Genomic DNA, 16,986 nt, shown 5'->3' on the forward strand with positions numbered 1-16,986 from the left:
AGGGGAACATCTTGTTAATATTTTAACTAAAGCTTTGTCAAATTTTATTTTTTAAACATTTTCTGCTCTACAAGCAGTTTTTAAGTGTGATCTGATTTGTCACAGGAACTTGAACAAATCACAGGGCTCTGCATAAGGACAGAAGTTGATCTGTGCGTTCTCAACATGCGCCAAGGCCATCAGGCTAAACTATGGCTTTGCTGCGAGCAAGACACTGCTCTGAGAAACAGATGAGGAAACAGATTGCGGCTTGCAGACTGACAATCTGCTTGCTGAGTTTCTTATACTTGAGAGAAGAAATATCCTGGGCCAGGCATATACATGGCATAGCTGCACTAAGGACAAGCAAAGAAGGGAGCCATTCCCTGCCACAGCTTGCCAAGTGGAGAAGGGGAAAAAACAGCTCCATGCAGGCTGCTCCACCCACCCATGCTGTGTAATGGCAGGAGCCAACAAAGAGCAAGAAGGGGCCAACTCACCCTTCCCAACAACTCTGTGCCAATTCACATAGTAATTCATATTCTATGCCTCAGTCTTGCTAAAAATCCAATGTTTCTTTACAGTAGTGAGTTTAAAAAGGCTAAAGATTAGCATTTAATCAAAAACTACCCATTTTTTTCTTTAGGCTATAATGTACCACTAAGGCAAAAAAGGCTGTATGTGACTGCATGCTGCAAAATGATACAAGGTCTTAGAGATTTATGAAAACCTATAAAATTATTTTTACCAAACACTTCGAAGGAAATCAAGCCTATCTCTACCCAATAATGATAAATAGGTTGGTCAATATAACTGTTATGTATATGCAGATAATCAAACTAATATACAGAAAAAAATGCTGGTTTTATTAGAAACGCTTTCCGTGTTTTATTTCGTGTGGTAAGTAATTTACTGTACATTTAAGGGCTTGGGATACAGGAACTGAGTGAAATATTCAGTTAGAAGGACTGTGGGATTTCACTCTCAAGTTTTCAGGTTCATACTATGGTAGTGATATAAAAAATAGTGAAAATTCTCCTCTATTACAGCCCTAAAAGCTCTTTTTTTCTGAAGAAAAAAAAAAGTGAAACATAGTTAATACATTAATGCATGACATTCCCAGGAAGAAGAATCTCAGAAGAAACAGAAAATTCCCTTACACTTTGGCCTTCTAAACTCGGAATGGCTTCTGAGGTGTCTCAAAATATCATTTTTTCATAGCTAAAGAACAAATCCCAGGCCTGCACTACTCAGCTGGGTTTCCAACTGCAGCCTACACATTCATGTGTAACACACCTTAGATGTCCTCATCTATCCCACCTGGAATCCAGCCGTATCTCCAGAGGATCTGGGTCTTTGGTAAGTCTGTCAGTTCACACAGATGATTCAGAAACTATTAGATGTGTAAAATGCAACTAAACACCTAGGTTTAATCAACTAATCAGTTATGGGTTAAGCAATTAAGTTACTCTATGACAAGGGTTTCCTGAAGATTTTACTCACTCCAATATATTGCAATGATTTTTGTCAACTTCTGCATATGAACAATTCACCCTCACTATACAATCTTTACCTTCCAGAAAGTATGGAGGTTATACATATCTAAAGGGTGGTGGAAGGCAAATGGATGTGCCAGGCTCTTTTCAGTGGAGTGTAGCAGTAGGACAAGGAGCAATGGCCTAAAACTTGAACACAGGAAATTCCATACTAACATGTGGAAGAACTTCTTTATGGTAAGGATGAGGGAGCACTGGCACAGGTTGCCCAGAGACGTGGTGGAGCCTCCTTCTGTGGAGACATGCCTGGATGCGAGCCATTGTAGGGTACCTGCTTTAGCAGGGGTTGGACTCAATGATCTCTTGAGGTCCCTTCCAACCCCTGCGATTCCGTGATTCTATGTTAAGGTAAGGGGCCTTCCAGCACATCTCCTAAACTGAAGGCAGTTACATGGTCAAACATCACTTTGTTGTCATTCCTTCAGACAAATTAATTAGGGCACTAAGTCCTACATACTACCCATTATAAGTATCTGGGTGCATATGACCTCTTAATTAAGCATATACCATTGTTACGCACTTTGCATGTACTCTGTTTTAAACATGTGCTAAAGCTCAAGTCCACAAAGGAATTCATTCATTTACTTGTGTGTGCTTAAATAGCCTAGCTGGACAGTGTTGTTTTCCTGAACTACTGCCATAATTCAGTATGATGACTTTTAAGTTAGAAGTCAGCCCTTTAAAAGTAAGATAATTTACTACGCAGTTAACATCAATGAATATATTCAACTATAAAACAACCATTAAAAGGCTTGTCCTATTTTTCCCCCAAGTGCCATAAAATTTGCTAAGAGTCAGGAAAAAAAAAAAGTTATAAAAATGTAAATAGAAGATCAGAATTTGGATAGCTTGTTCCTCAGTTCAGATAACAATCAATGTGCATTTGTTGATTCATGAATATTAGATTTCATTCATGAGGTACATAATTACTGCAAAGCAAATTTCCACAAAGGCACAATGCCATGGAAGGTTCAGCCACATAAACTGAGTTTTATGCTTAGAAGAAAGTTGAAGGGAAGTCCCACAGTAGGACAGTATTGGTCCACATGGATGCTGAAGGACTTGAACACTCCCAGTGCAACGCTAGAAACAGCACTGCCAAAAGGAGAAACAGCAGCATGGGCCTTTCAGGGGCATCATTTTAGGAAAGGAACAATTAGGGTCAATGAAGCGCTGGAAGACACTGTCAAACACAATAACTCCTAAGGAGTCTATAGAAAGAAGAAAAGTATGTCCCTATATTTTTTTTTCTATGACTTTATCTGATACATTTCAAAAGCACTTCTGCATAAGCACTTTTCAGTCTAACAAAATGGAAAAACAGTAGCATGGTTACTAGGAAAGCTACTGCAAGTTGTTTTCCATTAAGAAATCTTCAGATCTCCCTATCCTCAAGTTCAAAATTTTATATACAGCTCCTCAAAACTTTGCAATTTTCAGTTAAGTGTTGTTCTCCTAAATCAGACCAGGAAGTTAGTATGACTCCCTTTCGGTATCTTCTATTGTTTCCAGGAGTTCTCTACCAAGATACAATCCTACATTTTTGTCTTAATATTGCATGTTATTCTGGACCTAATCCATAATTACTGGCATGAACTAGGTCATATAACATCTTCAAAAAGGAAAAAAAGATATGTTAAAATATCTATCACATTTACTTTTTGCTTGAAAATATGTTCTATAGCTACTTAGTAGCTACTATGAGCATTCCTGGCGAAATTAATGGAATTATTAATATTCCCTCTAAAAAGCTTTATGTTCAATAGCGTGTTATATTGTGAAATGTTTCTGCATCAAACTATTATTGACTTCTTCTTAAATGTACTGAAATAACTTCTTCAAAATCAGAAATATTTTAGCAGCTGAATGCTAAATACTTACTCTAGATATTTTAAGTTATTTTTACAAAAGCCATAAATATCCTCTATACAACTAGTAAGAAACAGCATAAATAAAACAATGCATGTTTTAGCTTAAAAAGAAGTAGAATGAAGTGCTCTTCCTGAAACAGAATACAATTGAGTTTACAATGTGAAAAACTTGTATTCTGAATGGCAAACTATGATTGCCACAACCCATTTGTATATACAAAACACATGGTTAATGGGTTCTGTATACACAAAGTGAAACACTTGTTTAATAAAAAGATAAAAACACAAGCAAATGCATTCCCTCTGGATATACAGAACTTTGGATCTACAACATGAAAGCAATAGTGTAAGAACACAGCACAGGTGCTAGCCCTGAAGAAAGCCACTACACAAATCGTGCAGTAGAACTGGATGATAAATGGCTAATCATTGTACTGAAGTGAACTTCCTTCTGCTGTTGCCAAAAATGGCCATCGCATTTCACAAAGCCTTATATTTTAAATTCCACCAATTATCTGGCATATCGCCTGCTAAACTGCACATTCAGGCACAGCACAAGAAACAATTGCATGGCGTGCTTTGATTGTGGTCAGCGGGTGAGTAATTAAACAACAGCTCAGTGAGTGGTTGGACTGGGGCAATGCTGAAGTTTGGTAAACTATGACTACCCCGATGCTGTCTACAGCTCTAAAAACATTTTCAAAATACAAAGACTTACAATAGAATTCACACAACTATAATTTGGACGCTCACCTAAATTTCCTGTAATAGGGAATATTTAAACAATATAAATATAATGACAAGGACATACTGACAATAGAAGGAAAAACATGCTTTCATGCAAGCATTTCTCCAGGCCTTTTCTTTCTTTCACAAATAAACAGAATTAACAATTCATTCAAGTTTCTAGGTACACAGTGCTTCAGCTCATTTTGCCTTCCTGCTACAACCAGTGTGGTACAAAATACCAGCTGACGGCTGCAGGCTGCAGACCTTCTCCATGAATAGTGACAAGTGCCATGAATGCCTGTGTGTGATAATGCTCTCATGAAGAGCATGATGAAACTTCACGCCGAAGCCGTGCTGTAGGCTCCTTGACATGACTGATGATTAAAGTTAAGTCCCTCCACCAGCACGGCCAGTAACCCCGTTTCACTCCACTCTATCGAGGTACCTCGAAACTAACCCTGCTGTTACCTAACCTGCTCCGTAAGTTTCACGCCTGTCTGCCTCGACAGAGAGAAGGTTCCTTTCTTTGTGTTGTAGGCTCATTACTATGGCATGCCTAATTTCTTCAGCAAGTGAGGGAGCAACTGTGGTGAGGGTGTGGGGCGACGCGGCGGCGTTCCACGCAGCATTCCCCACATGCAACGCATCCCCACTTCTGCAATGAACGCTTCCACCTGTGATTGAGAGTAGTCGTTTGGAGATGAAATACCAAAAGGGGATTATCGTGCATTTCAGCCCGGCAATCGAAATGCAAGTTCTGAACCGCAGCGAGCAACAGAAGGCACAAGTGCCTGACTGACGCATTGAAGGCGAGGATTTTGTACCGCTGTGTAAATAAAATGCCTGCCTGTGACTTTAAGCACGGTGGTACTTGGCTAGAGTGAACCATTTATTCTTACTATGAGGGATACGGGGATGGGGATGAGGATGAGAGCGGCGATGGTGATGGTGAGGAAGAGCAGCGAAAGCCCCAGCGCCTGGCGGGGAATGGTGCCCCTACCTCAGCAAGCTGGACAAGGGAATAGCTCCGGATCCACTGCCCAGGATCCCTCCTTTCCTCCCAGACAGGAGTTTCTCCACCAGAGCCACATTCCCCGTGCGGGCGGCCTCCAGCAGCTCCTGGTCCTTGCCCATGGCCGGGGACCGCGCGGCCCCCCGCTCCCCCCGCTGCGCTGCCTGGGAGCGGAGCGTGGATTCCTGCAGTCCCCTCCGGAGCAGCGGGAGCAGCAGCGGGAGGGAGGAGGAGAATCACCTCCTCCTAGTTTCACTGGATCATTGCTGGGTGGAGTGTGGAGGGGAAGGAGGGGGGGAGCCAGGCCGAGCAGGAGCCTCCCCCCCGCTCCCATCCGCGCACCCCGAGCCTCGGCCTGGAGAGCGGGGCGGAGGGCAGCGGGCGGCCCCCGCGCCCGTGTCTGGGCGGGGCGGGGCGGGGCGGGGGACGGCGACCCTCACACGGGCGAGGGAAGAGAAGGGAAGGGAAGTGAAGGGTGGAACGGGGGAGGCGGCGCGGCCCCGGAGAGCCGGGCCCGTTGCTGGGGAGACGCGCCCGGCGCGCGCTCAGTGGCTGCCCGGGCCGCGTGCCCCCCTCCGCCCGCCCCGGCCCTCGGCCGCCCCGCCCCGCCCCGCCCCGCCCGCCCTTCGCGCGTTCCACTGCGGTGCGGGGCTGCGCGTGCGGGGAGAGCTGCCCGTCCGTCCGCCCCTCGGCCCCGCCAGGTGCGGAGCCGGCGGCCCAGGCGGCCGCAGGTGACCCCGGGGAGCGGCGGAGAGGTGGCGCCGCCTCGCGCTGCGGAACGGGAAGGGGGGGACGGGGTGGACAGGCGGGAGCAGTGGAGAGGAGAGGGCGGGGGGTGCGTGCCGGTGCTGCTGCCGCTGCCGCCGGGAGGTGCGGCGGGGCCGGGTGGCGATGTGAGGGAGGGCTGAGGCGGGGCGGCCCCCGCGGGTGCGTTGGGAGATCTCCCGAACGGGGATGTAACCCCAGCCGGAACATGGAGGAGCCCGCTGCGCCGTGTCGACAAAAAAGGAAAATCCGGGCCCTGCTGAGGCGAGGCACAAAGTGGGGCTGTTGGCGAATCAGGCAGATGGGACCGCTAAGGCGGATCCAGCCGCAGCATCGCAGCTTGTCAGCGTTGCAAAGGATAAGGAGCGCAGCTCGGTCCGTTCGGCGTCAGAGCCGCTCAGCCCTTTTTCTGGTGCTCCGGGGGAGGTTACGGGCTCACACGTGTGACCTCGAATGGTACGATTCCTTCCCGGCACCAGAATCACTCATCCTTACAGCTTTCAGTCCCTATAAGCTATGCTGACTGTATTCCATGCCCGCCAGCCCGTGTGCATATCCTTGTTTAATGTGCCATTTGATACTGTATTCTCCCATTGCAGCCCCACGGCCCTGACAACAATTCATACAGGGAGCTCAATAGGTACAACACACAAAAAAGACCCTGCCCTGTCACCCCACGGAGATCCATGGCATTCTCCCATTTACTGCACACACAGCACCAGCAAAATGGCATTATGGTAGGCTGGATCTCAATGTGACATTTTCAGAGCGAGTGTTAATTATTTCAGAGCTGTAGTACACGCAAATCAATGGAGAGAGCCTATTTTCATGTACTTTTTTACCTAATATAAAAATCTCTTAAGAATAAACAGAAAAAAATTCTCACCTTGGAGACCTGTTTTTCCAGTACAGTTGTCCGCAGCACCAAAACAATGGAAAATGTATTTTACATAGTTTGGCATTTTCAGAATGCAAAATGCTGCCTTCTCCAGGGTTGTCGTGAGGACACGTAATTGAGCACTGACGTAAAGCCAGGTGCAGAGACTGTCACTATGGCCTTTCTGATTGAAGCAGCCTGATGTAAATCTCAGTCTTAAGGAGTGATTCTGAGATCACAAGTGTTTCAGTAAAGTTTAGTTTTGAATAAATACATGTATAACCACATGAATTGGGATTTGCAGCTGAAGACCTTGGTAACAGCAGAGTCACAGTGGAAAACACTGACTTAAAGCTGAAGCAGAAAGTTCTGTATCTTGTTACCAGCCATTTGAGTTCATTAACTAGTTCCAAAAAGGCTAGCCATAAACAAAAAGTACTCCTGCTTTCTTCTGTTTGGAAGTTTTGTGATGTACTTTGTTGGAATAGCTAGAATTTCCTTCTATTTCAGCTTTGTCTTTTACGTTCTATGCAGTCTCATGTATCACCTGATGAATACCTTCTCACGTGTATCCTCTGCATCCTCTGCATGGGAAAACTTCTTCACAGCTGCTAAGAACCACTGAAGAGATGCCAGTGTTCTGTGAAGAGCTGATTGTAAGGCAGGAGTGCATGCACAGACCTGCACGTTTGTGAATATTGAGACTAGAAGCAGATACAGGAAAATGCAGTTTTTAAAGAATTTGGATTATTTATGTCGTTGGATCAGCAGATGGCAAATATGACTCAGTACAAACGTTACATAATTCTTCTTGGGAAAATAAAATCTCAAGACTGTGCTCTAATTGAAAAGATCATCCAGAAAGCTGTTGAAGAACAGTATGGAGGATCACGATAGAAACATCATTGTAGCAGATGCATCCAGTAGCAAGCAAATTCAGGAAGGTTTTATGAACATAGTGAGTAAACATAGTTCAAAACATTACCCGTAAACCCATCAGCCTACCACCCAGTCAAACTGCAAGTCCAAGCAGAGGATTTGTAAACAGTTATTTTACCGGTCAGATAAAGAAAAATGAATTTAAGCAGCACTATTTAATGGCAGGGTTAAGCACAGATGAAGTCTAATGGCTACTGAAGCAAAGAATTCAGCACATTGATTTCATCTCTGGATACAAACCCATAATGGTCTGTGGTAAGGAAAAAAAGGTACTGAGACTGAACTGAATGTAAATGATCAAACCTGGTAAATCAGGTGGCCTTCTTTGTGTTTTTAAATGTCTTACATTCTTTGTTCCTGGTAATGCCAAGACAATACTATGGACAGCATTCAAAATGACATGTACGGTAAATATATTAAATAGACATAATATGTAGAGACATAGATTTATGGTTTGCAGCAGTTAGAGATGAGAGATAATTTGTAAAACAGCCAAGAAATCTTTCAAAACATTGTCTGATTTTCGAGCAGCGCTGTTCCATATCACAGTGGAATTTTGATTTTGTGATTTTAGTATATGAAAAGACATTTTAAGTTATGACCACTGCAGCTGTCAGTGCCTAAGTGGCATCACACCTTCAAGCTCAGAATTTCTCTTAACACAACATATGCCTTACCTTCTGTTTTCTTCCATTTTCTAAAATACCAGAAAAAGCAGTTAGCCTACCTAGAAATTCTTTAATAGGTTTGTTATCTGAAAGGACTAGGATTGACTGTAATAAATAGGCGTTTTCCTTAATGTTTTTACAATGCAACCATCACGTGGTTTCATTCCTATTTCAGGGTGACAACTTGATTTCCTCTCCCTGCAGACTCCCATACTTTAGGCAAGTTAAATGAGTGCTTTCTCAAATTCTCTGACTTTCCCCTCTATTTTCCGGAAGGAGCATAGAGGAGATATCAAAACAGAGTTGCAAACATTGAAAAAACCTGAATCTGTGATATTAAAAATAGCTGAGTAGAACAGCAAACATTAACATCATATTTCAGGACTGCCTGTTCTCAATACTCTCATGTAAAGATGCAAAGATCCCTATTAGAAATTCTGATGGATATTCTGAGAGAGTGGCTTCCAAAATGCTGGAAGAAGCCAAAAAATGAGGGTATTAGACACAACTTACAACACCAAGATGTTATGGCTCTACAAAAGAGCCATCAGATTAAGTAAAAGTAGCATGTGGAGAAAAAGCCATGTTTGATGACTTACATACAACAGTAGTATCAGACTGTACGATTCTGACGAGATATAATATCTTGTAAACAGTTGTTTGCTTTGAGGCAAGGCACATCATCACAGTGTAAATTTGTAACGGACAAGAACATGCAAGAAAATGATCCCATTATTAGTGATGCTGCACAGTAGCATGATGCTGTTTCAGCATTTGCACTGACTGACCCCACTACATCCTTCTTTTGGGGCTCAGAACACGCTGAAGAAGAGAAGAAATTGAACTGCTATTCCACCAGACAGACCTGTGGAATCATCTGAACATATCATGGGAAATACTCTGCTTTCCCCAGCGGGCTGTTATAGCCCACTGCTCAAAAGTCTCGGATACACACAGGCTGCAGGTCACATTGGAGAGCTAAGCCTTCAGAAAGCAGTGAAGAGGTAGTACTGACAGCAAGTCAATGTCTGCCACGCCATTGCTAGTGCAGCTGCTGTTTTGCTCTGATGGTAGTTGCTAAGATTAACTGACATATCTATACGTTTCTTTGCATGTATTTGTTGTGTGACAGCAGGTGGGATTAGCAGTATAATTATTCATCCAGTCTTTCCACTCTGATGTAGGCTTGCATCAGTTTGCTATCAAAATATGCCTAAGCCTGTTTTTCATGCATTAGAGAGAAATGCAGAATGAAATGTGAATACAAGTAGGTAAGAGCAGCATGCTGATTAGATGCCCCAATCCAGCGTCTGCTGACAGTTACAATACAGGACTAAAGCCTTGCCTGCCAAGTTTGCTGCAATAAAAATTACTTCCTTCTATGTCTGATACACTGCAAACTCTTTCAGTCTTCAAAATATTTCCTACATCTTGCCTATTTTTTAAGGCATGCACGGCATTGCCAACATATCAGATTGTGTCTGCCTGAAAGAATGATTATAAAGAAATCCCAGATGAAGCATGCTCGAGATGAGGGTTAGCAACTGAAGGTACAGGAAGCAGTTAAAATTTGGCCAAATGTTATCCTCCCTGGTCTTTGAACAGCAGTGTAGAAAGGCCACCACAGGGGCTGGTGCACTGTGAGGCAATAGCATCGCTAGAGGCATCTTGACAATGATTTCTATTCTCTTTGTGGCTCTAACAATAGTAACTAGTGATTAGGAATATAGATTGGTAAATCACTCGAGTAACAGAAACTGCTGAGCAAACACCAGTACATCATACATCCTTCAGGTATGTTTATGCTTGTGGGTACACAATTTGATGACCAATTAGGCAGAATGTACTTGAAATTCCAACTGTGCCACTCTGCAACATGCATCTCCTGACATCACTGGGTCCTGAAGAGAGAATGGTTAATGGAAATGAATCTCGCACACAAGAAAACTGCAAATATTCAGAACTGCCTGTATGTATTTAAAAGGTATAGATTCTCAGCTGGGAAATAGTATGTTGATACAACTAAGAGTAATAGTTATATACATAATAAGCATTTGAAAATAGAAATACATGACAAAGTTAGACAAGTTATGGTTAATGTTGAGTGGGAATTAATACATATTCAATTGAACACAACACTTTCTTTTCAAAAAATCAAATGGATATAGCACCGTCAAATACATATTGAAGAACAATCTTCCACTGATTCTCTTACCAGCTGCAATTTCCCAAACATTTGCAATTTATAACTTTCATAGTTATTCTCAACAGAAATGTTGCAGGAAGGTAATTTTGTACTGGATTCTTCATAGAATCTTCGTAGAATCATAGGCCTGGGTTGGACCACCATGATCATCTAGTTCCAACCCCCCTGCTATGTGCAGGGTTGCCAACCACCAGACCAGGCTGCCCAGAGCCACATCCAGCCTGGCCTTGAATGCCTCCAGGGATGGGGCATCCACAACCTCCTTGGGCAACCTGTTCCAGTGGATAGTCTTGAGTCTGGCTAGTTCTCTTTTAGTGGACATAACTATTTGCAGTGAAAGAAGTTTTCACCATTTTAACTGTAAGGGCCCTTCTTTTCAGGCAAAGTGTAAGGGATCAACTGTAGTTACAGTGCCTTAAGGTTTTTTTTAACCAAACTAGTAGATAAAAACAGTTTGCCTGATCAGATCCAATTCCCCAGAGGAACTTCAAATTAAGAACAGTGAGTTGCAAGCTATTGTTTAAATTGGCCTTGGTATTAGATGAGTGGAAAGTAGCGAATGTGATGTGAATAACTTTTTAAAAAGGCTTGAAGAGGAAGTTGGAAAACTAGAGTCTGATTTCTATACCTGGCAACTAGGTAGACACCTGGTAGCATACAGTAGTACAGCTTTTGGAGAAGCAAGTCATGTCTCATAAATCTATCAGAATTCTTTGAAGGAGTCAAAGAGCATATGGAGAATGGTAATTCAATCAGTAGTCTGTATTTGGCTTTGTAAAAAGCTTTTGGCAAGATCCTTCCTGAATTCTTTTAGAGAAACTGAACTGTTAGTGAGTAAGAAGGGAGTAATTGGTTAAAAAGGTGAAAGTGAAATGGAAGAATGGTCAGTTTTCACATAGATGAGTGCTCTGTCCAAGTCCCAGCAAACTCATAATCTCCATGGAGAGGATAAAGTGAGGTACCAAATTTTGCTAATGAAAACAACAGATTTCAGACTAAACTAAAACTGAGTGTGCAAGACTACACTGCAGCAACATTCTAGTAGAAACCAGATGGGAATTGGAATTCAGCACTGACAAAAGAAAGGAGTAATTTCTCTGTTGTGATGTTGGAGGGAAACTTGGAATTCCCTTTTTACAATTCCAAATCTGCAGTCACATCTCCATAATTTCAAGTTGTTGGAGATATTTCTCTGAAAATGCCGGGTGAATGCTCCATGGTAATCAAAATGGCAAAGAAAATTGTTGGGAATTATTAGGAAGGGAAATGAGCATCATTATGTCAACTTAAAAAACCATCACATTTGACCTGTCTCAATAAGATTTGATCAGAAGCAAGACACGATAAAGGATAAGAGGTACAACCAGTACAGCCTTTGTGCAGCTTGAATAGACCAGACCACTTCAGCTTTCAAAAGAATAGTCATGGAGAGGCACAATAAAAGCATATAAAATCATAAGTGGTATGTAAAAGGTAAATATAAACCCATTATCTGGTGGGTTTTGTTGTTGTTGTTGTTTGGGTTTTTTTTGGAAACAAGAACCAGGGAAAATGTGAAATTTTCAGAGGACAGGCTTAAAACTCACAGAGGTATTTCTTCATTCAAACATTTCAATTTAGAATAAGCTTAGAGTTGCTTTGCATTATGCTTGACTGCATGTGCTTTTATTCTGATAAATCACCTTTTAGCATGGAGACTTATGAATGCACACCTATACTAACACAGCATGAGAAATAGCTTTGTTCATCATCTTGCTAATATACCTGTCTTGACTGAGGATAATGCCTTGTGTAAGAATGTAGTTTAATGTCTTCCTATGTACATTTAAATACATGGAGTATTGCTGGCTGTATTTTTGTACAGTACATACACAACCACACAGTCATCCTGATGTTAAGGCTGCTCCTGTTACCTGCCAAGAAGAGTTAATACTGAGTTTGACAGAGATGGTGATTTTGTTGTTCCTAGCACAAGATTAGGGTCCTTGATATTTTATTCAGATAGCCCAACATTAAAGAGGCTCTTCATTCTTGATTACTTCTCCAGATCCCACAGAATAACATTCTAGTATTAATTGAAATTTGAAAGCTGGCCCTGTGCTGCCTAGGGAAGAAAGTTATTGCTTTTTGCATGAGAGGACGTGGTTATAAATAAGTTAGAAATTCACTGTATCTCTTCTGTGAATTAGGGAGGAAAATATTAGCATGAGTAATTTGTTTGCTAATATGAAAACTCATTTTCAGCATTCAGACAATACAAGAGATTTTAGTTAAAAATAATAATTGGCAAAGTCTGTGGCTAAAATAGCTACTTCATTTGATTTACACTTTATTTGAAGCAAAGGTGCAAGGACCTGACCTCAAACTGAGAGAAAAGAGGGTACAGAAAGTGGAAGCAGGGTTGTGTATCCTGGGAGGAATACAGGGCTGTTGTCCATGTGTGTAGAGCTAGGATTAGGAAAGCTAAGGCGCAGATGGAGCTGAACTTGGCAAGGAATGTGAAATATAACAAGAAGGGGGTCTACAGGTACATAGGCAGGAAGAGAAAGGCAAGGAGAGTGTTCCCCCTCTGATGAAAGGTAATGGGGAGTTGTCTTCCTCAGACATAGAAAAAGCTGAGATCCTCAATGAGTGCTTTGCCTCAGTCTTCATGGGTGGTCAGTCTTCCTGTGTCTGCCAGGACCATGAGCCTCTAAGAGAGGGTGTGATGAGTGGTTTCCATCCCACTGTAACAGTGGAACGAGTTTGAGTCCTCCTCATGAAATGGAATGTGTATAAGTCATGGGGTTGGATGATATCCATCCTAGGGTTCTGAAAGAGATGGCTGATGTGGTTGCCGAGCCTCTCTCCATTGTATTTGAAAAATCATGGCTGTTTGGTGAAGTCCCCGGTGACTGGAAAAAGGGAAACATTTCTCCCATTTTAAGAAAGGGAGAAAGGAAGACCTGGAGAACTACAAGCCTCACCCCTGTGCCTGAGAAGATCATGGAGCAGATCCTCCTAGAAGCTATGTTGAGGCATATACGAGATAAAGACGTGATTCGAGACAGCCAGTATGGCTTCACCAAGGGCAGATCATGCATGACCAATCCGGTGGCCTTCTATGATGGAGTGGCGGCTTTGGTGGATGGGGAAAGGGCGGAGGATGTCATCTACCTGGACTTCTGCAAGGCCTTTGACATAGTTCCTCACCACATCCTTCTCTCTAAATTGGAGAGGTGTGGATTTGAGGATGGACTGTTCAGTGGATTAGGAATTGGCTGTCTAGATGCAGCCAAAGGGTTGTGATCAATGGTTCTGTGTCAGGTGGAGGCTGGTCACAAGCAGTGTCCCTCAGGGGTCAGTCTTGGGACCGGTGTTCTTCAACATCTTCATCAGTAACACAGACGACGGCATCAAGTGTACGCTCAGCAAGTTTGCGAAAGACACCAAGCTGAGCGGTGCAGTCTGTACATTGGAAGGAAGGGAAGCCATCTAGAGGAACCTGGACAGGCTGGAGAAGTGGGCCTGTGAAAACCTAATGAGGTTCTATAAGGCCAAGTGCAGGGTGCTGCACGTGGGTCGGGGCAATCCCAGGAATTTTTACTGGGATAGATCTCCTTGCAGGCAGCCCTGTGGAGAAGGACTTGGGGGTCCTGGTGGACGAGAAGCTGGACATGAGCCAGCAGTGTGTGCTTGCAGCCCAGAAGGCCAACTGTGTTCTGGGGTGCATTAAAAAAGGGGTGGCCAGCAGGGAGAGGGAGGTGATTGTCCCCCTCTACTTGGCTCTTGTGAAGCACCATCTGCAGTACCGTGTCCAGGCCTGGGGCTCCCAGTACAGGAAGGACATGCAGCTCTTGGAGTGAGTCCAGAGGAGGGCCACTAAGATGATCAGAGGGCTGGAGCACCTCTACTATGAAGAAAGGTTGAGGAAACTGGGCTTGTTTACCTTGGAGAAGAGAAGGCTCCAGGGAGACCTCATTGTGGCCTTCCAGTACTTGAAGGGAGCATATAAACAGGAGGGGAAATGGTTGTTTACAAGGGTGGATAGTGATAGGACAAGGAGGAATGATTTTAAACTGAAACAGGGGAGGTTTAGGTTAGATATTAGGAGGAAGTTTTTCACACAGAGGGTGGTGATGCACTGGAACAGGTTGCCAGGAGGTTGTGGGTGCCCCATTCTTGGAGGCATTCAAGGCCAGGCTGGATGTGGCTCTGGGCAGACTGGTCTGGTGGTTGGCGACCCTGCACATAGCAGGGATGTTGAAATTAGGTGATCATGGTGGTCCTTTTCAACCCAGGCCGTTCTATGATATATGATTCTATGATTGAGACCAGGCAAAAAAGCCTTACAAATTTTAATTCATCAGTTGAGTTAAAGTTAAGAGTCAAGAGCAGAAACATACACAAAGAATATTAAATGTAAGAAGAATGTTTAAAGAACTCAACAGCACATTTACCCAGACCTAGAAGCAGAAGTAGCAGAGAGGATTACGGGAATACCAGCACATCACGACATTCTTCTAAGTGGAGCTGATTCAGCAAAACATGTTTAGGAACAAGTCTGTGGATTCTTTTCCAAAGAGAGAAAATGGTTGTGGCTATGCATGGCAGATGTTCTATTTCTATATTCCACTAAAAGGATAGAGAATGCAGAGACATACTCTGTCGTGGATATGAAAACAGACCAACATCATTCTAGAAAAATATGCAACAATTAGTGGAATGTGTTCTTTAATCAAATAATTAGCCATAACAGAAATCAAAGCAACTTAAAACAAACCCTTTTAGACCCCGGTTTCCAACATTCTTCCTCCCTCTTCCAAAAAAAAAGATCATAGAATGGTTTGATTTGAAGAGACCTCTAAGATCATCTAACTCCAACCCCCCTGCTACAGAATGAGACACCTCCTTCTAGATCAGGTTGCTCAGAGCCCCATCCAGCCTGGCCTTGAATGCCTCCAGGGTGGGAGCATTCACAATCTCGCTGGACAACCTGTTCCAGTGTCTCACCACTCTCACAGTAAAGAATTTCGTTTTGATATCTAGTCTAAATCTACCCTCTTCCAGTTTAAAGCCACTTCCCCTCATCGTGTTGCTACATACCCTTATCAAAAAGTCCCTCTCTAGCTTTCCTGTAGGCCCCCTTCAGACACTGGAAGGCCACTATAAGGCTCCCCTGGAGCTCTCTTCTCCAGGCTGAAGAACAGCTCTCCCAGCCTGTCCCTGTAGAGGAGATATGGAGTAAAGATAATGTATGAAAATATTTTAATGCAAGGAGACAACTTGAAGTAAGAAACTTACTAAGTCATATAAATCAAATAATTGCTGTGCTGAGTTTTTGGGTTTTTTTTTTTATGTTTTTGTTTCTCCATTCATATTTGAACCTGTCAAGCACCATATAAGTTCTCGAAAATAAGCTCTATGTCAAATTTGTAAGCTTGTGACACTATTAGTCATCATATATTTCATTTGGTGGTGACATAAAACAATTGCAAAATTGAAACAGCAAGATGTGGTACTGCTCAGCTTTATTTTGATGTTAGTATTTCATCAAATTACTGCTTCTCTGAATAGTATCCCAGCGAGTACTGAACCTGCACTAACCTGAAACCTGTTTATAATCTAGTTTGTTCCCCCTCACCACATCCCTCTCCCCATTTTAGCAAGGAAACAATTCAGTTTTAACATATAAACCAGGTCAATTTGGTTTTCTTCATGTAGGACTTCTTTTACATCAGTTCATCTATCCCAGCTATTTTGAATCCTTTGGTACATTTCATAACACTCACATGACCTGATTTAGTAGTCAGCATGGGTTTATTTTTACACATTTTTTGTCTTGCAATTTTTAAATGTTCTTTCATAAAAAAAAAAAAATTGTTGTTTTCTACTTATCTTCTTTAATATCACTTCATATTTCTCACAGGGAAGATTACTCTGTCAGGATGGGTTTGAAATGAAAAAGTACACCGTTCTCAGAATATGCCTGAGTTACAGCTCTGCCTCATCTTTTGTAAGAACTTGCTGCTTCAGGTCATTTAAAGTCAGCTGAAGTGTCCTTGACAAGGGAGAACATCTCACTTCCATTGCTTGACGGTCTCCCCTTCCCCTGCTGGCCAACTTCTGGTGGATCTCAGGGACCAAGCTATGGATGAGCTCTCAAGCACTACCTGATGAAGTCCCCTATTATTCTCAAGTCTCACCTTAAGAAGTTTATACTGATTAGCATTGTAAGTTTCCAAGTGATTAGCATCAGCAAAGTGGGAAACTATGACAGTGATACTCTAATATCAGTGCTTATCAATCAGCAGCCAGCTAGTATGTGCATGATGGTGTTGCTCCATGTGAAAGTCTCTATCACCACAGAAATAAAAGGTGCTACTGTCTATAAATCACTAATTA

General features: G+C 42.7%; 2 protein-coding genes across 6 annotated transcripts in view; one reads left to right on the forward strand and one right to left on the reverse strand.

Annotated features, from left to right (window-relative positions):
• ANKS1B (ankyrin repeat and sterile alpha motif domain containing 1B) overlaps positions 1–5,618 on the reverse strand; it is a 407,202-nt gene extending 401,584 nt beyond the window's left edge. For 3 of the 5 annotated variants that reach the window (XM_085223686.1, XM_085223680.1, XM_085223692.1), the window contains exon 1: positions 5,136–5,618. In XM_085223686.1, the coding sequence (XP_085079812.1) occupies positions 5,136–5,269 (134 nt within the window). In that variant the 5' untranslated portion in view covers positions 5,270–5,618. The remainder of the gene's footprint in view (positions 1–5,135) is intronic. The other 2 variants (XM_085223671.1, XM_085223662.1) reach the window with 2 other exon arrangements.
• Positions 5,268–12,455, forward strand: LOC146545284 (uncharacterized). Its single transcript, XM_085232968.1, has 3 exons — positions 5,268–5,659; positions 5,697–6,368; positions 7,324–12,455. The coding sequence occupies exons 1-3, from the start codon at positions 5,268–5,270 to the stop codon at positions 7,412–7,414; spliced, it is 1,155 nt and encodes a 384-aa protein (XP_085089094.1). The 3' UTR covers positions 7,415–12,455.
• Positions 12,456–16,986: the final 4,531 nt, after the last annotated feature.

The sequence above is a fragment of the Meleagris gallopavo genome, chromosome 1, assembly GCF_905368555.1.
Source record: "Meleagris gallopavo chromosome 1, MGAL_WU_HG_1.1, whole genome shotgun sequence".
NCBI lineage: Eukaryota > Metazoa > Chordata > Aves > Galliformes > Phasianidae > Meleagris > Meleagris gallopavo.

Coding starts and splice junctions, on each gene's coding strand:
- LOC146545284 (XM_085232968.1), top strand. CDS start 5,268: ATGGCCGGGGACCGCGCGGCCCCCCGCTCCCCCCGCTGCGCTGCCTGG. Junction 5,660..5,696: donor GCGCGGCCCCGGAGAGCCGG/GCCCGTTGCTGG, acceptor GCGCGCGCTCAG/TGGCTGCCCGGGCCGCGTGC. Junction 6,369..7,323: donor CACACGTGTGACCTCGAATG/GTACGATTCCTT, acceptor CGTTCTATGCAG/TCTCATGTATCACCTGATGA.